The 22,550-nt window shown below is 33.3% G+C and overlaps 1 protein-coding gene across 3 annotated transcripts in view; it reads left to right on the top strand.

Moving 5' to 3' along the window:
- The window catches only part of BARD1 (BRCA1 associated RING domain 1), a 79,146-nt gene that overhangs the window by 41,136 nt on the left and 15,460 nt on the right, over positions 1-22,550 (top strand). For all 3 annotated transcript variants that reach the window (XM_081261597.1, XM_081261599.1, XM_081261598.1), the window contains 5 exons: positions 798-878; positions 2,480-2,652; positions 11,138-11,246; positions 16,311-16,443; positions 16,991-17,083. In XM_081261597.1, the coding sequence (XP_081117723.1) occupies positions 798-878; positions 2,480-2,652; positions 11,138-11,246; positions 16,311-16,443; positions 16,991-17,083 (589 nt within the window). The remainder of the gene's footprint in view (positions 1-797; positions 879-2,479; positions 2,653-11,137; positions 11,247-16,310; positions 16,444-16,990; positions 17,084-22,550) is intronic.

Raw genomic sequence — 22,550 nt, 5'->3', positions numbered from 1 at the left:
GATTTGTCAAAATTTATTTTCTGCAATTCAGTTAATTGATAATGGATGATGATTTTAAATCTTGAACTTGGGAATAAACATCGAATGTTTATTTCATGTGTTGTTTTGAATATGTTCTTCTGATCCCTTTTCTGCCATTTTAAATAGCTACTGCTTCTGCCATGAAATACCTCTAAGCAAATAAGGTGAATATAAACTAAATTAATGTGTTAGGATAAATAAAGTAAGTGCCAATAAAGTAACAGATTTTAGCAGTTTAACATTGGCTTCACTCAGTACCTTTCTTGGCCATAAATAGTGTTTGTTTTAAATAATACTCAGATATCATTTTCATGTATGCGCAAAAAGGATTTTTGCACAAATGAAATGACAACTTTAAAAACTTCATCATGATCAGATGATCTTTGGCCAGGATTATTTATATAGTATCTTGAGATGAATTTTGAATATGGGTTGCTAATAAAAATTTTGTATTCCATATTCAAGGATAGACAGTATAATGCAATATATTGGTACTATTCATACATGCATAGCCTAATATTTCTTAGTTCTTGAGCAATAGATAGTAGAGAAAAGATTTAAGCTTAACTTTTTCTTGAAGAAGATGGAATCTTTAAAAAAACAAAAAGCCCAAAACCCTAAGTATCTTCCTTATGTTCTTGATACCTTTTTCCCTCCCAGCAATACTGGGGAATTGAACCCAGGGCCTCCTGAATGCTTGGCAGTCACTGTACCACTGAACTACACCCCCAGTTTTTGATATTTTTTAATGTTTTTCTTTTTCATTGTTCTACTAGGGTGATGTTCCTTCTGTTGAATACCTCTTGCAAAACGGAAGTGATCCGAATGTTAAAGACCATGCTGGATGGACACCATTGGTAGTTTTCTAGTTTGTTTTGTTTGTTTCTGGTGCCGGGTATCTACTTTTTTTTATTCTTCTTCTCTTTATGTTCATAGTTCTTAAAGTTTATAGTTTTATGATGTCCATATATCAGCCTCTGCCATCTCTATACTCATTTTAAACTGAAGAATTTATGTTTTTATTAAGTATAAAAAATAATTATTTTCCATCTTAACTTTTCAGTTTTGACAGACAAGAAATTGGCTGCCTTTTAACTACCTTTAAATTTAGGAATCCAGTTATACTACATTGCTGAATTTAACTAATGTATAGAGTTAATGAACATCAGGATTCGTTCTATAGCATAGCATGTCACTGGAACCTAATTAAGTGTCTTAAGTCTTTACTTGTTATTACTATAAAAGCAATGTGAAGAATACTTTGGAAAAAGAATGGTAAAAAAACTTGGAAACAATTGCTATATGCATTAATTACATTAAGACAAAAGCATGATATTTGAATGAAAGCATAGAGTGTCAGCAAATGAGGGTTTTTCTTTATCCTTTAAACAAGAAGTTAAGCACAGAAATTAGGAGGCTGTCATTAGGCTAGATGCAGAAAAGGTTGAAAGGTATATATAATGACTTTTCCTTAGCAAATTCTTAAACTGGGAGGGTTTAGTCTGGATCACAGTCACTTTATTGTTTAGAATCCAAAGGCTGGCTAAACTTTTCAAAGAAAAGTTATTTATTTATTTATTTTTAATGCCACTAAGGCAAATGGTAGTAAAGGTCAGTGGGTAATTTCAAGGATCTGAAGCCTAGTTTGAGTTCCTTTTTCCTAGTTACAGACTTAGACATGTTGAATGTAGTGTTGCCTATTATGAATTGATATGTGCTAAAGAAAGCACAATATACCAGAGATTATGAGAATACAATATAGTGAAATTTTTGGAAGCTCATTAGACATAAAGAAAGATTTGCATGTAATATATCTTTGAATATTCCATTGTTAGCAGTTCTGTTATTTATTTAGTAAGCTGTTTTGAAAGCCTACTGTGTTAGTTCTGATATCACTGACACCAGCCATCCAACAACCTCTAACTTTAGCAGAGAACTTGTCTTTTAAATAACTCTTAGGCCATTCACTCTACTGGGTGCACGTGTCTGTGTGCTGGTCTGCCATTTAGTATTGACCTGATACAGTGCATTTTCTTCAGCCTTAGAGAATTTCAGATTTTATACATGCTCTGGTTGTTAAATACCAGGTCTTTTTTCCTTAATGCTCTAAAAGTATTGTGGAACAATTGAGGAGCTATAGTTGGTTTAAAGCTGCATTGTCTTTAAAACAACAACAACAAAGAAGAGTGCTTTACCCATGGCTCTTCTTTTCTGTGAATTGCACAGATTTTTGATTACCACATATCTCACCACAAAGATGATTTATTCACAGTGAGTTTTACTCTTCCATCAACCCTATAGTCTGTATGAGTATTTAGGTAAGGATAAGTTTACTGACTGAGGTTTCCATTTATTTCTCTAAGTATGGTGGTATTATATTATCCTTCACTTTTCCTCATCCTTCCCCCTGCCCCCACTTTTTTGTTGTTGTTGTTGTTGTTGTTTTTAACTGAATTAGCACGAAGCCTGCAACCATGGGCACCTGAAGGTAGTGGAATTGCTGCTCCAACATAAGGCATTGGTGAACACCACTGGCTACCAGAATGACTCACCACTTCATGATGCAGCCAGGAATGGGCACGTGGATATAGTCAGGTTGTTACTGTCCTGTGGAGCCTCCCGGAATGCGGTGTAAGTAGTCCTCTTAAAAATTGTTTTTAAATTGACTTGTATTCTCAAATCAAGGTACATGATGAAGCAAAGACTGTTCTACCCAAGTTGATGTTTTCCTCTCTTTTCTAAAAGTAGAGTTAGATGTGACCATTAGGTTCCATATTTCAAATCAGCATGTGTGCTCTTTTTCTTGATGAGACTTTACATACTGGAGATTTGCTATATTTTTTCAGAAACAGTTGCCAATAGTTTCCATTTTGGAAACTTTATTTTATGGGCAAATTCTCTTAGTGTTTATATTCTGTAGATTGATTCATGCTTATTTATAAAAATTTATAGACTTAATTATTTTTTTGTGCTCTCAGATTCATTAGAATTAGTTTAAATATTTCATTTCTTCATGCCTTTTTCTGCATATTTAGTATAACAACAGTTAAAATATATAAGATTTCAGATATTAGGCAAGTGCAGTAGAATTATTTCCTAGATTTTTCACATTATTCAAATGAGGCTCTGAGTAAATTGTTTTGCAGTGTCAGGGCACAGAGGCACATTAGTGAATGCTGGCGGCTGCATTTTAAAATTGCTATTGTCAAGAGTATCACAAGCAAATGCCGTATGTAGATTTTATATCTTTAATCTGTAACTTGGCTCATTTCTCCCTATATATTATTTTACTCTTTTCAGTTAATTAGGTAGTTGAAATGAAAATGTCAGAATTGCCTCTCTGTGCCCCAGTTGCTTCTATAGGTTTTGAAAGAGCACACAAAAGTCAGGCTTACCCAGTTTACAGAGGAAAATAAGAATTGGAAAATATAGAGCTTCTAAGTTGTAATATTTTATAGGTAACAATTTAACATAATTGAAAAACAAAATAATAATGCAAGAATGTACCATACCTTAGTGCTGTTAGTTTCAGTAAGTGTGTCTAATCTCCTTTATTTCTTTTCACAAGTCATAAGATACTTGGGGGTTGGGGCATACTCAAGGGATATGGAGATATATATATATATATATATTTTTTTTTTTTTTACTTTTTTTTCTGTGTGTGTGTGTGTGTGTGTGTGTGTGTGTATACATGAATCTAATAGAGATATCTATGTCTATATAAGGACCTAACAGATTTGACCCTCCTGAGGGTGTAGCAAGCCATTTGATAAAGCAAATGGTTTCTTGGGTCAGGTGAAACTGAATAGTTTCCATCCTGGGGTTCTTAAATCAGCCATGACTACTATAATGAATGGAGCACTGGTCAGGGTGTTAGGGAATCCAGCTTTTATTTGTGACTCCATTATTGACTTTATAGCCTCAGGCAGGTTAATTTCTATGCCTTGGTGTCCTCACCTATAAAACATGGGTGATGCCTGCTGCTTTTCTATTTCTTCAAAGCATAGTGAGGATTAATGAGCCAAAACACAGAGCCTGTCTTTGTGGTTTGTACACCATGATTCTTCATTGTAGTATGAGGACTTATTAATATACAAGGAGTGGGTATGAGACAGTGAATGAGCCTGCCTTCACAGGTGTCTTCTCAGAGAGGACAGGCACTTGTTTTAAATATACTTACCTAAAGAAGTGACAGACTTAGGTTTATGTATAGCCCAGCACTGTCCAGTAGTCCTTTCTCTGGTGATGGAAATGTTTATATCAATGCTGGGCATTCAGTAGCTAGTAGCCATCTGTAGATATAGAACACTTGAAAATTAGCTATCACTACTGAGAAACTGTACTTTAAAGTGTATTTAATTTTTAATTAAATAGTTACATGTGATACAGTTGGGAAGAGGGGTTTATTTAACAAAAGAAGATAGGATTGATACTGGATAAAAAGGTCTCAGTCAAAAGTCAGATGCAGTTGTTAATGTAGTTCTTGGGCATAATAGTATGGTCTCTGTTTCTAAACATTGTTATATATTTTGTAGACTGTTGATTATCATTCTGAAATACTGTCCCTGTGGTTTTTTGCTTTTTGTTTGATAGTAGTTCTTGTTCACCTAATTGGTCTTACCAGTGTCCTGCTGGCCTCCTCCTTTTCAGATTGTTCTTCTTTAATTCATTACCCATTCTGCTGCCTGAGTATTTTCAAAAAATACAAGTTCTGTCAGATTAAGTATTTGCTTAAAACTCTTCGCTTCCTCCCTCATAATGTTTTTAAAATAAACTTTAAACTCCAAAGTATGATTTTTAAGACCCTGTGTGGTCTGGCACTACTTACCTCTTCAACTTTGTCTGTCTTACCACTGAACCTCTTGTCCCCCTTTCCTATAAGAATTTTTTTTCACTAGCCTTTCTGAATTTTTATTTCCTTAAAATGTGCCAGGCTATTGTGGAAAAATGAACAAACAAAAAAAGCCTTTACATATGCTTTTATTTTTTCCTCTGGAGTATTCATTTTGGTAATAAATTTCTCATTCTTTTGAGTTTCATCTCAGATAGCACTTCCTTTTGGTTGCTTTTCCTGATTCCTCATGTTTGTCTATAGTGGTTCTCCCTGGTCACACAGTTTAAGTGCTGGTGTGTTTACTTTATATTATCTTCTTTTTAGATTGCATGTTTTATTGATCAGGGATCATGTTTGCCCTTCCAGGCTCAGCCAAATGCCTAATATAGTCTATACATACAATTTTGTATGGAGAAAATCATCAAGTGTTTGAACAAATGGAGATGTGGTATACTTTTTCCTCTTTTGATAAAAAGTCAGATGAGATAAGAGAGAAATTGCCTCCTTTTGCTACCAGCTTTACTGTAAGTGTGACAAATATGTTGAAAACCAAGTTTCTATAAGTAATACTCTTTTTTTAATAGTAAAGGATCTGGTTCCTGGTTCTTGTTTGAATAAATATCATGTGTTCCCAAGGAGAATTCTTCCTCTCTTGCCCTTCTGGCATTGTGGTATGTTATCTTTTGGGGATTGTGACTGCCCGAGGCAATTCTTGTAGTATTATAACTTTTAAGGCCATTTTATCCCCCTCTCCAATTTGCCAGTATTCTCAAGTTTAAAAAATATTGTACTAGGATTTTGGTTGAAATTGAGTAGGAATATAGATTGCAGTGGATTATTAAGGTTACTTTTTCATTCAAGACCCTCGTATGTTTTAGGTCTTCTGTTTCATATATCTTACAAAGTTTTTAATCTTTTGTATATGTGTGTGTGTGTGTGTGTGTGTGTGTGTACAGATACACATAACTATTTTTTGAGGTTATTTTAGGTATTTAGTTCTTTTGATGACCTAGTTAATTTAATGCTTTATTAATAAATATAACTTACTCCTGATATATAGGAAAACTATTGATTTTAGTCCCTTTTCTATCCAGCCAACACCTTATATTAAGAATATCATTATGATTTATTAATTTTCATTTCTTACTACAATTGTCCAAGCATATAGAAGAATTATTGTTAAATAATGGTGATAGCTTGTTTGTTTTGTCCTTTTTGTAAATTCTGACTGTAGGTTTACAATCAATTTGACATTGATATTATAAATATTGAAGTTTTTTATTGTTCTGTGGAAGCTTCCTTCTAGTTGTTTACCATTATTTTAATAAGTCTGTATTTTATTAAATGACTTTCATATTATATGAAATGATCCTGTACTTTTTGTGTGGTGATGTCACAAATACATGAGACCCCATCTCATATATTTAATGTTGAACCATTCTTGAATTCTCAAGATAAACTTGGTGTGGTATATTGTTGTTATTCTTATCATCATAACTATTCTTTTTATTTTATTTTTTTCTCTTTTTCCTTTTTTGAGACCGGTTCTCATTATGTTGCTGAGACTAGCTTCAGATTCCTAGTTGCCGAGCCTGGCTTCAAACTCTTAGGCCCAACTCTTCTCCTGCCTCAGCCTTCTCAGTAGCTGGGACTGTATGCATGTACTATGGCACACAGCTTCTTCAAACAAATATGTATGTCAGTTCACTAGGAGTTTTGCATAATTATAAGTTAGAATAATTTGAGATTTTTCATGTTTTGCCTTCAGATTTTGATATCAAAATTATACTCTTATTTTTTTAAAAGTAATCAGAATGCTTCCAGTCTTTTTTCTTCTGGATCATGAATAGAGTATCTTGCAGAAATAAGCTTGTACCCTGAGGTGGTACAACATTATCTATTTTGATAACTTACATATTATATGCTTTTTAGAGATCTCTCCAATTTTGTTATTAGTGGTATTACTCTGAAATACCAATTAACTAATAGAGGAATCAGGCATTAAAGAGAAGATGGACTTTTTTTTATCCCACTAAGTTTATGCTTACATAGTTCCTGTGGGACTATAAAAACAAACTGCCTGTTTTGCAGTTTTATCTGAGGCTATGATTTTTCAGGAGGATGCCCAAGAAGATTATTGTGCTGGTGGTTAGCACTGAACATAGCAATGAAACAGGGTCTGTAAGGAAATACCATCCCTGTTTTATTTCCCACATGTATAATGTTGACATCACAAACCCTTAAAACTTGAAATCTTTCTTTATGTATTTTTTAATCAGATGCTGTGGTAGTCTTTTTGTATACTGAATGCTAAAACAATATTGTTTCTGTTTTCACATATTTCAGGGCCCTGTAGCTAAAGTATTTTTTTGATTTTTGTTACACCAAATATATAAGAAAGCAATAATTCTGCTGAAAGCATGTTTGATAAAAGGACCATATCCTCACACCATATGAAGATTTTACTCAGTATTTGGTACATGGTCTTCTTTTACCTAACAATGGGGATACATTCTGAGAAATGGCCTTGTTAAGTGATTTCATTGTTGTGTGAGCATCCTGTCCTACATAAACTAAGATGGCTGTGACATCATTAGGCAGTATAATCTCACAGGACCAGTGTTATATATGTGGTCATTTGTTGACCAAAATGGCATTATGTAGTGCATTTCTGTATTTTCATTAAACTTTACAACTTTTCTGCTGCTGTATGAATTTTAGTTTTAATTATTTCAGTTAGAGGTAAACCAAACTATAGAAAGGAGTAAAATTTTTGTAATATAGTTCTGGGGGAGAGAGAAGGAAAAAAAAAAAAAGACAAAATCCAGCCTCCAGTTATTTTAGATGTCTTTAGGAGAGAGAAAAACTTGTTAGAAGAGGACTGGGGGAGCCAGATTAGAAAATTTTAAGGTTCTGGAATTAGATTGTAATGAGTGATGCTCAGACCACATGACCCTGATAGTGGAGGCAGTGCTTAAGAACTGTCTTTTCAGTAGTGTTTTATAAAATGTAAATATAACTGAGAACCTTTTTGTAGCCCAGAAAGTGGGGAGAGTCAACAGCTCAGTGATATATTTAGGTAACTGTTAATGGAAGACCAGATATTAAATAAAAAAAAAAAAGAAAGAATGGAATATTATCACTGCAAAGCCAATTGAATTAAAAAACTTCTTGAGTATAGGGAGGAAATTTTGAAATCTTATAAGGCATGATATCCAAGAATTAACCATATATAGCACAAATTAAAAATATAGTCGACACTCTTTATTTGCCATCTTCATTATGTAATTTATAGGTTCTCAGTGATGTCTTCCCAACCCAGTTTTTTCCCTTAGAGGCTATGCTCGGATGTTGAATTTTTTTATTGCAAGGTTTTGGGGCCCTGAGTCGTTATGGAGGGAATGACCATGCAGTACAAAGTCATGTCTTTATTTCAGATTTTATCTTTTTTTTTTAATTAATTTGAACATTTTTCCATTTTACTGTGAAGTCACACTTTAATAGCTTTTAATGTATTTTCAGCTTTTGTTATGTAAACTTTTTAAATAATGCTAATTCATTTAACTCTGAATTTACTTGTTTTTTGCTCAAGTAATTTGCCTTTCTGAGCTAAGAATTCATTGCCCAAGAGTTCTATTTTAATCTCAGATATTGAGAAAAATTTTTATATCTTTTATAATATTTATTATCTGGGAATTTTTGTATTGTTAACTGTTCAAAGTCTTGTTGGCCATCCGTCTGCCCCACTTCTTTATGTATATCCCAGTGCAAACCCAGGACTAAAGTTCTCACCCTTGTGGAAAATATCAAATGCTTTTTTTTTTTTTTTTTTTAAATAACAGCTATGTAGGATTTAGAATTTGGTATTTGGTCTGCTATTAACAGACTTTTCCTTGGCAAAACATTGAATTCTTAGCTAGAAAATATTATATGGATCATTGGACCTATTAATTGTCTTCCTGTGCTAGTTAATTCTCTAAAAAGTGAAATCACCTACAACAAGGATAATTTATGTTTTACAGCTTTAAGAAAACATGTTAACTTTTTTCAATGATTGTACTTTTTTCTGTTCATAATAGGCAAAATGACTTGAAAAATTAAATCTTTATATTTGCAATTTTGTACTTGTTCATAAAGGATTTCATTTATGGACCATGTTGGCTTTCTGTCATGGGTGACGGGTTTAGCATTAGTAAAAATGCCTTTTTTGTATTTGCTTTTGCAGATTGGATGATCTGTGTGTTTGAGTACAAGTTTAAATTTGTACTTTTCCCTTTTTACTTGTGGTGTTTTTCACTCAGTGCACAGTCGCAAGCAGTTTCTACTGTGTCATTCCTGTAGGGAAAAGGACGTTGAAGGGTTTTACCTGCATTGTGAACTTTGCCCTTGGGGCAAAGTTGAAACATTCAGCTTAACCCTTCCTTTCCATCAGTCTTGGTGAACAGAAAGAATCCTGTTAGGAAAAGGATTTTCATTTACCTCCTTACACTCTTTAGATTGTACCAAACAGAAAATGAAATTTTATTCTCATTGTAATATTCAGAACACATGCTTCTTTACTTTTCCCTTACTAAACATGCAAATTATCATTATAAATCCTACATGAAGTATATCGTAAAATCGAGGGAAATGATATACTTCAGATATAACTTACTATGTTCCCTTACTTTCCTTTTTAATCTGTCTTCTAAAAATGCACTTTGACAATGTTAAGGCAGTTACTCAGACAATATGTCTGCCAAGCACTGTTTTAAGTGGTTTTGATGTATTAATTCATTTCATCCTTGTAATTTTAGAAAATAGGCTATATTATTATTTCCATTTTACAGATGAAGAAACAGAGGCACAAGAGGCTTAAATGATTTGTCTAAGGTCACATAGCTTTTGATTGGCAGAGCTGGAATTTAAGTTTAGGCAGTCGGGTTCTGCAACCCCTGCACTTAACCAGCGTACTCTGTTAGTGCCTTCTCTCCTGCTTATGGCTGCTTAGGAAACTGTTCTGAGGTGGAAGTTCAGTTCTTGAACACCACCCCTTTGTTTTTACATAATGTGGCTGCAGCTTACAATCCAGAACGCCTCTTTACCCATCACCCCATTCATTCCCTGTGGTGCATGTCTTACTCTCTTTCTTCACTTTCTCTTTTCTTATCTTCTGTTTCTGATTTACTGTGCTACCTTGCTTAAAGGCCTTCACATACACTTTTCTATTCTTATTCTACCTTCTCTTCATTCCCTTTTCAGACCTTGGAACCTTCACCAGACTGCAAAGTCCCTTCTGTTTGCTTTTCTCTATTTTGCCCATTGAGCTTTGTGAAGGTAGAATAACCTTTTATCTCATTGGTTCTTTAGAGCCTGGAAGAGTTCTTGGTACATTAAAAAAAAAAAAAAAATAGCTATTGAAATTGAATGCATGAATATTTTCCAAGCTGATTACAGACCATATGTAAAGAAGTGGAATAGATAAGAGTCCTGAGGTTGTAAGAATTACTTACAATTGAGAGACAGTGGATGGACAGCATTGAATCTTACTGGAAAGAACAAGAGCATGTTATCTTAGTCTAGTCATTGGAAACTGTTCTTCTCTATTTTCCTGTCTATAAAATAAGGGGCTCCTACTGTGATGTAAAGTCTCTTCAGTGTAACACTGTATCTTGTGAATCAGTGCATGCTGAGAAGTCTACATCAAATTGCTCTCTGGACCACAATGGTTTGTTCTGTTATGGCTGTGATTATTATAGATTAGAGTATATATATGTATTAAAATTAATTTTTAAAGTGCCATGTTTTCTGCTTTATTAAATTATTTGTCATGCAGCATAGTTTTCCTTCTAATGGATCTAAATGCCTATGCTGTGTTATCTAATTTTGTATTTGTTTATACAGACTATAGAGCCTATAATAGCTATAGTAAATGATTTATATTTGCATGTGAAAGCATCTCACCCGCAGTGATTAATGATTAGGAAACCATGTTTTAAAATGTGAATATGAATACAGAAAATGAGAGTTGTGGAAAAATTCAAATATAAGTTAAAACATATTCAATTAAAAATACTGTGTAATGATTTGGTGTCATATTGAAATTTCACATCTTTCTTCATTGAATTCAGTAGCTTTTGATACTGTATCCATGTGCCTAATGTGAGTTCTGAGTCATTTATTTTCATTAACATTGTGTATCATTAAGGATGTTAAAACAATTATTCCACCAGTACATCCATTTTGTTAAGAATCAAGTCACACATTTTATTTACTTAGACCCATCTGCATTTATTTTACCAGTAACATATTTGGTCTGCGGCCTGTGGATTATACAGACAATGAAAATATGAAATCATTATTGCTGCTACCAGAGAAGAATGAATCATCCTCAACTAGCCATTGCTCAGTTGTAAGTATAGGTTTAGCTTTGGGATATTTATATCTTTTATTGAAATTGGTTATGAAAGGAACATAATGGAAAAATTTCCAGTTAGCAAATGGCTTTCATTCACCAAACAATTATTGAGCACTTCCTTAGTATTAGCTACGGTGGATTCAGAGACAATCAGAGTAAGACTATCAAGAAATATTTATTGAACATTCTCTGTACTTAAGGCAGCATTCATACAACAATGAATATGACTGATATAACCCTTACTTCAAAGAACTTGCCTGCTAGTGAGAAGCAGAAAAGAGACAGATTGAATAGATAAGTTCAGGGCACTTACCTGCTAGTGTGAGATAGAGAATAAAGATAGACTGTGAATGTGTAAATATTGTAAGTATTATGGGGAAGGGAATCTGTAGTAGTGTACACCAATTTTATATCAAACAGAGTAGGTTGTTGGATATGTGATTTTGGAGCTAAGGAGAGAGGTACAAGTGACAAAGATACAAGAGATAAAGTAGAAAGAACGCCTTTTCCTTAGGAACCCACAACTAAGTAGGGAATACAGATATAAAAATTTTACTACACATTGTAATAAATTTATAATAGAAGCACTAAAAATGTACAATAGAATCATAGAGAACGTAAAAGAAAACTTCAGAAGGGTTCAGGAAGAACTTCACAGAGAAGATGACAGAAGTTGTCTCAGTCTTCAAGGTAAGAGTTTTAGCAGGCTATCTGTTAGAATGCTGTTAGATACAAATATTAGAAAAACTTTACATAAATGATTAAAGTTTTTAATTTATTATCTTAAAGGTGATCCCACCATAGGCTAGCTCTGATTGTTTTACACAGCAGTTAAGGACTGTACCAAGGACCCAAATTCTTTCTATTTGCTTTGCCATCCTGTATTTGTAAGCTGTGTCCCCTTAGTGGTCATAGGATCATCACCACAATTTCAGATGTGACAGTGGCCACCTGTAAAAGAGTCACTAAAACTTTTCCCAGGGATCTTGTTGTTAATTTCCCAGTGTCTGATTTGTCAGAAGCAGTACTAAATTTGTTTTGACATACCTTGGGCTTGGAAATAGGGTCAGATCTTAAAAGGTCCATACCTGGACTTTTGGTAGTATGGAAGCAGTGAGGAATGGGTTTTGTCTGGACAACAACGTTGTTCACTTTTATTAGTCTTAACATCGTGAAGAAAGCAGTTCAATTTTAAAGAGCAACTGCTAGGAGGAAAGGAGACATAAAGAACCTTAGAAATTCAAGGCACTGTACAGTGTAGGGTGAGAGGAACTAAGGTTTGTTAAAGTGAAATTTGGGCTAAAGAACTGGGTTGGGATCAGCCTGTGAAAGGCCTTGAATTTCTTGATAGGGACTTTAGACTTACTGGGGACCTTTAGTGTGTTTAACTGGAATGGGGTGGTCTGGAGGACCCAGTTGTGAGAAGGAAGAGATTGAGGCTGACAGAGAGACTGTTGTGGTAGAGTTCAGGTGTGAAATGGTGAAGCCTGGAATTGAGGGTGGTGGTAATAATGTGGAGATGGAGAAAAGAAGGAGTTTGAGAGAGAAAGAAAGAGTTGGTGGACTTGCTGTATCTTGGTAACTGCTCAGATGAGGGAAGGGGATAAACTGAAGGAAACACCATTCCCAGGAGACTTCCTGTCTAGGAAGGGCAATGGATTAGTGATTGATGCCTTGTTGAAATTACAGAGATGGCCGAGGTAGTTACAATTTGATGTGGTCATAGGTTCCATCACAGGCTAGTTTCTTTTATAGTTGCAAGCTCTTTATCTTCTGCTTTAGACTGCAACCTTATAAATGTGCTCCAAATTATAGTTTTGGAAATGAGCTAGAAGAGAACCTAGAAGTCAGCAGTTTAATTTATTCCTTTTACAAATGAGAAAACTGAGACCTAGAGAGGTGTTGCTTTGCCCGAGGTTATTAACCAGACATTAAAAAAAAATATTTCTTAATGGACCAGTTAGAACTCAAATTTCTTAAGTCTTAGGTCAGTTCTCATTCAGTTCCACCATACTTAATAACTACTTAATGCTACTTATTTTATTCATTTATACTTGAACTCTCCTGGCAGAACACAGCATATCAAAGTTGTCGTTTGTCAGTGTTCCTTTTATGTAAAAGCTGAAGAAGGATCACATTAAGTGTGTCAGAAATAAAGATATCTTTATGGTATTCTTGGAGTCTGAGGATGGCAATGCCTTCAGAAAATAAGGATTTTTATTATTGAATATGAGAAATCTGTACTGTCATGTGGATATGGCCTGTGAGTATCATTATTTACTGTCTTAATGGTTGATAACGAGGCTGAAGAAAAACCATTACCTGATCACAAGTGTAAGTTGAAAGCATAGCTTCTTTATGTAGAACCCTAAGATGTGAACTCTGGGATATGCTGCCCCCAGGCATTTTCTGCTCACCTTTTTAAGCCACATGGGCTGCCTTTGAGTCCACCAAGTATGTTCTCTGTTAGGTCTTTAGCACTAGTTGTTTTCTTTGCCAGGAACAGATGTGGGGAGCCAGATGTTCATGTGACCTATTTCCTCATTTCCTTCCAGTCTGACTGTGCCACTGCCTGTGAAAGAGCACCTCCCAAGGTTGCTCACCCGCTCTCCCTGTATTGTCATACCACAGATTATCTGGTATCAGATGTTTTTACTGAATTGTTTTTTTCCCCCTGCTCCAACTAGAATATAAACTCTGTGAAGGCAGGGACTGACTATCTTATTTACTATATTAACTCTGGCATTGAAAACAGTTTCTGGCACATATTAAGGGCTTAATAAGTATTTATTGACTGTGTGCAGGAGCACTGTAGTGCCCTGTTAGAGGCATGCTTGTCCCTAAAATGAGCACAAGTGCTTGGTGGCTGGGTCTGGAATCCTTTGCAAGAAGCTGCTTCAGGGAATATCAGGTGAAGGGAAGTGTTGAGAAGTATTAGTTAATAACTATTTGAATACATTGCTTTGAATCTGAGAAATACTCTCTGATCTTAAAGACCAACAAAACTGCTGGCCATGTTCATTTGGGGATTTCTCTGCCCATGATCCCTTTTGAGCAGCACATTTATTTTTTTATTCTTTCCAGATTTTTAACTCCATTTTTATAAACTCATCACTAATAATAATTATCTGAGAAAAGTACCACGTTGAATTATTATTTGAGTAAGAGTGAGTTTAATGCCGCTGAACAAAATGTCTAATTTCTATAAAATCAGGGTATTGAGCTCTTGGATTATTTCTTGAACCTCTTTGGAGCCTCATGGTTCTGAGACCCTTTCTTATTCAAATAGAATCCCAGCCCCCATGCTCAGTCCCTCCCTAAGTCAAACATGTGGCTTTGGCAGCTGTTTGCTTTATATTTTATTATAGCATTCCTTCACTATGAGAAATTAGTTTCAGTTTCCGTTTTTTATGGAGATTTTAAAAATATGATGGGAAAATGCTTGACCCACTTTGGTAGTTTTCTTGGTACAGATAGTATAACATGCTATATTTAGATATGATATCTTTCCACTTTTGTGTTTTGTGCAGTGAACTAATTTAGCTGAAATAGAGTTATATAAGTTGAAGAGTAATGTATTCTATTTAGAACTAGTTTTATGGCACTTATTTGCCTAACTCAAGATTTTTTGACATACTGTTTTTTAATATTATCATCATATAGTAATTGAACAATTATAGAGTTTATTGAGTATACTGAACATTTTCATGTTATAGGGTGTTTACAGTGTTTAGTCATGTTTACAACGTTTTATAATTTAGTGACTAGGAAAAATGCTTATAGAAATGTGATTGTAAATTGGTGTGGAATATGTACTATGCCCAGTAAAACTGTTGCTATTGGAATTTGCAATGAATAAGTAAGTATGCTAGTTGAACTTACTGAATACTATTATTTTTAAAACAAAATCTATGCAAATCTTTTAAAAAATGGCTTATATGCTTGCTTAATACATAGTAGAATCTCATTTAATCTTTTTTGAGGGAATGAATAATGAATTATTGAAATTAGCCTATTTATAGATGTAGCCAACGATTTAGGTATAATATGAATTATAACTGTTGTGCTGTGTGAAGTGAATACTGACTTTCTCCCAGCTCTGTGGGCTTGTGCCTTCATCATTCTTCTCATGTACTTCAGAGCTCTGGAAAGCCCAAATGCCCAATATACATACATACACAAAGGGCCCTGTGTCTCATGTTTGAAAAGGACAGTATTGCATTTGGCATTTTATCCTTTAATACAGCAGTACTGATTTAACTTTTCTTCTTCACTGGATTATTACTTCTGTTTCATCAGGTAGCTTTTGGAAATTCATTATAATTCTATTTATTAAATTTCTATTAGCTGTTCTTTAGCCACTTTGTCTTGTTTCTTTGCATCTTCCATTTCTAATCTTTAATGACATACATTGGTGTCTTCTCTTTATTTTTGTATCTTTTTGTCTCCTAAACTCTAAATATAATTGTTAAAATAAAACTGTAAGTCTTTGTTAGAGTACTACTTCCTCTCTCATGAGTGACATGGACTTCTCACTGTTATGGATCCAATCTCCTAACTTGAATTCTTTTTTCTATTTTCATTTTTCCTTAGCTTTAATAAACATTTGTCTTCTTTGAGGCCATAAAGCTTCAGTGTTCTTTGACTTTACAGATAATCTCAATTTCAACTAAATTGAACAAGTTGAGTTTAACTCTGTTGAATAATTGGAGGAGGCAAAGAGAATTGATCATTTTAATTGATACTTTGGGTTTACCAGTGACAGACTAAAATTTTAAACCCTACAGAGATCTGGTTTGACAACAAGGAAGAACGATATCCTGGGTAGAGAGCTAGCCCAATTTATGTTTTTTTGGGAGGAAAATAAAGGAACAGAAAAATAGTTACTCAAATATGTTGAGCATCAGGGACGTGAGTGTAGGTTCATTAGATGTTTTTGGGAATTATTAAATAGAGTAAGTGAAGTAATGAAATTCAGTCTTTTATCAGGTGACATCCTGTTGAATGTCTCTCTCTTTCTAAATTTTACTGCTGTGGCATTTCCTTTTTCACTAACAGGTGAATACTGGGCAGCGTAGAGATGGACCACTTGTGGTTATAGGCAGTGGACTTTCTTCAGAACAACAGAAAATGCTCAGTGAACTCGCAACAATTCTTAAGGCTAAAAAATGTGCTGAGTTTGACAGTACAGGTGAGGATTTTGATTTTATTTTTGGCAGAAAAAAATTTTAAATAGGTAATCACTTTGGAAAATTAACTTGGTTAACTTGGATATGCTTTAACCATTGAGATATATACTTTGTATCTTGTAACAACCTAAAATGTTTTTGTAGTAATAAATTACTTACAGGTTTAATGTTACTACAAAATGTGAAGTTTGAAACCTTATACATGTTTTAGGAAAGTATGTCAGAAGAACAAATTTATGGGTTTGCCAGTGACATTAGAATGCTATGTAATGCAGTAATTCCTCAGTTATAATTTGAAAATAACAGAAAATTTGCATTTGCTAATGTGACTTCAACTTTACTATTGGTAAACTGTTGATCTAATTTTTCATGTTGATGGTCAGATTAGAGAATGATATAAAAAGTCCTTTATTTGTGTATAAAAATTGTGACCTTTGAAGAAAGTTCAGGTATAAGTTAATAAAATGTACCAACTGGTTATTTTTTTAAAGGGTATTAATTACTTTGGTTTTTATCTCTGTTTTTCTTACTACTATATTTGTGTTTTAGTAACTCATGTCATTGTACCTGGTGATGAAGTTCAGAGTACTCTGAAGTGTATGCTTGGAATTCTTAATGGATGCTGGATTCTAAAGTTTGAATGTAAGTATTGGATTTGGGAGAATTGCAACATGCATGAACTGATTTAGTTTACTTTTCAAAGTGCATTATTAATGTGCCTAATTATTTAAGGAACATATGCTGCTTTTCTTACTTCTTATTAGTCTCTGTATTTTGAAAAAGCTTCTGATATTAATGCTATTATGTATATATTTTTAATAAAATGTCCACAAATATATTGTGATTTTCAAGTCTTTTTTTCTATAATACCAACTATTTATGTTAGTAAGGAGTAAATGGAGTACATTGTAGACTTTCCATATTACTGTTAAATGATGTATTTAACTTAACATACTCCTGTTTTAAATATACTGCGTAAGAGGTCTATGAAATGAAAGTAGTTTATTGCTTTCCCTTTAAGATTTCTAAAATATTACCTACCTGACTCTTTTTTGTTCTCTTAGTTTTAATTCATCATTTTTAGGTAGCTGTTGAGAAATTTAGACTGCATTGTACTACCAGGTCTGGGGTAAATACATGAGGTGTTACCTGAACCTCCACTGAAAATATAGCCCTCTTTCCTTGTTATTGTCAGTCAAACATCAGTACTTCTAAGCTGCCTTCCATCTCTCCTGCTGTCACATGTATGCTTTTTTTGTGCATTCATGTAGGACTTTAAAAAAAAAATGAAACCTCATACTTGGTTATTGTCTACTTCTCAGTAGCTAAGTATCTACCTTTGATGTAATAGCTGAAGTAGGACAGTGGATTAACCTACCTTTGTTAATAAATTGTTTAGAAAAGATTAATGGTTGCAAAAGAATACCATGGGAAGTCTTGTGATTATACAGTTTAGGGTCTTGATCATACTGATGTTTATGGTACAAGCCTGCATGTGTGATAAAGTGTCATAGTTACATGCACACACACACTAGTGCATATGTAGTTGCTGTGAGTTGTGTTGATGTAGGGTTGTTGATAGTGCTAGAGTTGTTGGAGGGAAGGTAGCTTGGAACTTCTCTGTGTGACTAATTATTTCAAAATAAAAAGTTAAAGAATAATGGATATAATTAATGAAACTTTCTTTCTAAGAAGTAAATAGTGTAATAAAATTCATTTAAAAAACATTGTTTTATGGCTTTGTTCTTTGAAGACTTCATGGTATAATGCTTAATTTATCAAGATTTTAAAAACTTTAAAAAAATATATTTATTTATTTTTGGTACCCAGGATTGAACCCAGGGGCACTTTACCACAGAGCTAAATCCCCAGTCCTCATTTTTTTTTTTTATTTCAAGACAGAGTTTTGCTGAATTTCTAAGGCTGACCTTGAACTTATGATCCTCGTGCCTCTCAGACTCCTGAGTCCCTGGGATTACAGGCGTGTGCTACCAAAGATCTTAATTGTATTATTTAATCCGAGTTTGAAATTCTTTGGTTTGTACACAGTTTTCTTTGTGTTCATGTCCTTTTCAAATGAGGCTTCTACTTTCTCTTTTTGTTGATGCTGTTTCCCGCTGATGTGGTTGAACCCACCAAAGTGTCTTGTAACTAGCAATTCCATTCCATCTATCCTCATTAGTCTCTGTTATTAATTCCTCCATGTTCTGACCAGTTTGAGAAATAAGTGATTGGACTAATTGATCATTTGCATAGGGGAAAAAAAGGTTTCTTATTATGTCTTTTACATTTGAACTTTCTTTTTTCTTCCAAATCTGTGGTCTTATTGAGCCTGAATGTTTAAAAAACTCACTTAAAATGGCACCATGACTATGTATTCTTTTCTCCTGTGCCAGAAACTTTGCCAGTACTTATAAGAAGAAATAGAGTTTCATAATGATAAAGTCTCAGTAATAAAAAGGCCATGTGAAATTTTGAGTGTTAAGATGTTTTCCACTTTGAGTCTAGTTTTTGAGAATATGCTGAACATTGGTATTTGGTTACATAAACAGGCTACACAATACATTTCTATAAAATCTACCTTCTTTTGGAGATGTGAGTTTTGTCACTTCATTGGCTTGGCCATGTTATTTTCATAAAATTGCTGATGAACTCAAGCTCACCTAATATTGTGCTGTGTAGTGATTCTCACAGTACTGATTAACATCTTCTAATATCAATGATCTTTTTAGGATAGAGGGTAGTTGGAATATCTTACTGAAGTTCATATTCTTATATTTTCTAATATAAAGTCAAAAGTGAAGTAGGCTGAAGGTTTGAGACAATTACTTTAAATAGTCACTGGGTTTATAAAAAGAAGGCAAAAACTCTCAAGTACCTTTTTTTCTTATATATATATATATATATATATATATTTCTCAAAGTTTCTATATTGTTCTTAGTGTCAAGCATCTCAGTTTGGTCTGAAAAAGTGTTTCAGAGCTATTCAAACTATCTGAAAATCATTTAAATCAAAAGAAAAAGAAGTGGACCAAAACTTTCAAAATTAATTGTAAAGATTTATGACTTAAAAAAAACTAAGTCTTGGGGCTGGGGATGTGGCTCAAGCGATAGCGCGCTCGCCTGGGATGCGTGCGGCCCGGGTTCGATCCTCAGCACCACATACCAACAAAGATGTTGTGTCTGCCGAGAACTAAAAAAATAAATATTAAAAAAATTCTCTCTCTCTCTCTCTCTCTCTCTCTCTCTCCCCTCTCACTCTTTCTTAAAAAAAAAAAAAAAAAAAAAAAAAAAAAAAAAAAAACTAAGTCTCGAGTTTGAGTGTAGGCCCTAGCTTTTTTGGTAGAGAAACCTGTATTTTCCCATAAATCAAATAATTCAAGAGGAATTTTATTATCAATTTTTTTCTTGAGATACTTGACTAATTTTACAAATTAACAAAGAATTATTCAAAACTTTTTGATCCAGTAGTTCAGAATTTAACTATTTTCTGTTTTGCCTTATTTTGTTAATAGCTCTTATTTTCCATATGTAAATATTTTATATATTATATCTATTTTCCATATATGTGTTTGTGTATATGTGTGTGTGTGTATATATCTTAGAATGGCATAGTCATTAGACTTAGCAGGAAGATTCTGAGACTAGGCCCTCATTATACTGTTGTACCAGCCATTCTGTCTCATCATATTGTTTAACAGGTTTTTTACGGGATAGTTTTTATCTTATATTTTACAGAAACTATAAATAGGGAAAGATCCTTCATTATGATCATAATTGTGGGGGGGCTGGGGATGCAGTTCGGGATAAAGCACCTACTTAGCATGTACAAGGTGTGGGTTCAGTCCCTAGAACCACCAAAAGAGGGAAAAAGAAGATGTCAGATCTGTGGATAAGATTCTGCCTCTGTTCTAGTATGGATGCTAATTCCTCATAAGCTTCTAATAACCACCCTTGTAGAAGGTGAATTTTGGTAATTAAACAAATGACATGACTAAAAGAATAGAAATTACATAAATAAGATATTTTATAAATCTATTATGAATAATAAGTTGAAACTGCATACCAAAAAGTGCAGGCTACACCTTCAATAAGTGTTTTTTACCCACCGGTTTCTTTAGTACACTATTTTCAACATTTCTCTGGCTTAACCTCTTTTAAAAAAAATTGAATTCTGCGTCTTCGTTTCTCACCTCATTGTGAAAGGCAAGCAGATGGCTGTCATCTTTAATATTCTTCCTCTTTTCATCTAAGTTTAAATAAAATTGCAGCTGTGGAAGTTTTAAAAGTCTTAGCACCTAAAGGAGTTGCTAGGGGAATGTGCCAGACATTTTGCATTGGACTTGTGTCTGACCAAGGAAGGGCCGTTTTTTGTTTTTGTCTTTGTAGCAATGGGACCCTAACAGACAATCATTACATCGCGGGATTATAACTAACCTCATAATCAGCTTAACAAATTCATTCTTTTCTGCTAAAGTGAGCTTCTTAAATGGATATTAAGAGTGTTTTGGAATTCTAAAGATAAATGTAATTTTTATTCAATAATGTTCTCTAATTATTAAAAAAAAGATAACAAAGTGTTTCTATAAATTAAGATTGATGATGCAACTCCATGCTTCCAGAAGACCTCCACTAAAGATTCTCTAAGAATAAAAGAAAATTCTTTAACAGTCCTACTTTAAAAACTTTACCATAAACAAGTAATACAGGTAAAAGAAAAAGAAATGCTAGCATTGTTATTTCTAATAGCAAGAAGTAGGAAAATAACCTCAATATGAGAGAATTAAGATTCTGGAATGCTTAAAGGTATTCTCTGAGGGCTGGGTCTGTGGTTCAGTGGTAGAGTGCTTGCCTAGCACTGGTGAGTCACTGGTTTTGATCCTCAGCACCACAAAAAAAAAAAAAAAAAAAAAAAAAAAAAAAACAAATAAATAAAAAGGTTAAATTTTTTATTTATTTTTTTTTAAAGTTATTCTCTGAGAAAAGTTTGTATTTTTATACAAGTAAAACAAAAGTATTATAAAAACAGGATTTTTTAAATCAAAAAAACATAAAACCAATTATGTCTTTCTTACAGCATAAATTATGAATGCATGTAGGCAAAAGAAGAAAAGTATAGTAGGTTGGAACTTTACTAAAGAGGGTCATTTGTTTTTAAGAGTTTTGAAAACAGTGTGTGCCTATTAGTTTAAATTCAAATTCTGTAAAAATAAATTCAGAATTTCAAGTTCTAATATATTAGATAATATATCTTCTTTTTAGTCTTTCCCAGCAATTAATTGAATAGGTAAGGGCTTTGGTCTTTAAAAAGGAAAATTAGAACCTGCATCTGTGGATATCTACCACTTAATTAATATACCAGATCTTTTATACTTGTTAATGCAGGCCTAGAAATACATTTTCATATGATTTTACTAATCTAAGATTAGAAATTTATACTCAGAATTTTAATATATCACCTCCAAAGAATCATGAACATAAGTTTTAAATTGTTGGAGTTTGGGACATTAGACTGATGAGGTTGTCATTAGACTTTAATGACATCTTTAAACAGACAATTTTGGTATTATTTATTATATAAGGTGTGAGAACTGATACTCAAGTTTTGCTTAAGAAAATTTTATAATAGTAATATATTTTTAGTGATACAATTTACTTCTTAGTATGCATTAAGTAAAATAAACTTAGCATATTATCTTAAAAGAAAATGTATTTTATATACTAAATATATGTACAAGTAGAATAGTAGCTTAAGAAGTAGCCTAAAATAAATAATTGTTCAATAGAATTTATATGGAATCACAAAATCTACTGATCCATGACTATAATTTCTGTGATATTTCAAACTAGATGTTTATGATGGAGTGAATTGAACATTTAGCTTCTATTTTACAGTTTCAGCCTTCATTTTATTGTTTTCTGACACTGTTTTTTTCAGGATTTTATATACTGTGTTTATTTCTCTATTCATTTAGTTGGTACCCAATTTGTCAGAAATTGCAGTGATGGTATAGTTGTTCTTTCTCTGTTTTCGTCTTTGTTGTAGGTTTCTTGTGATTTTCCTTTTTTCTAAACTTTAGTGGTTTCATAGTTTACTTGGCTAAAAACC

Source organism: Spermophilus citellus (assembly GCF_964194105.1).
Source record: "Spermophilus citellus genome assembly, chromosome: 11".
Taxonomy (NCBI): Eukaryota; Metazoa; Chordata; class Mammalia; order Rodentia; family Sciuridae; genus Spermophilus; species Spermophilus citellus.
This window is presented reverse-complemented; position numbering and strand designations above follow the sequence as displayed.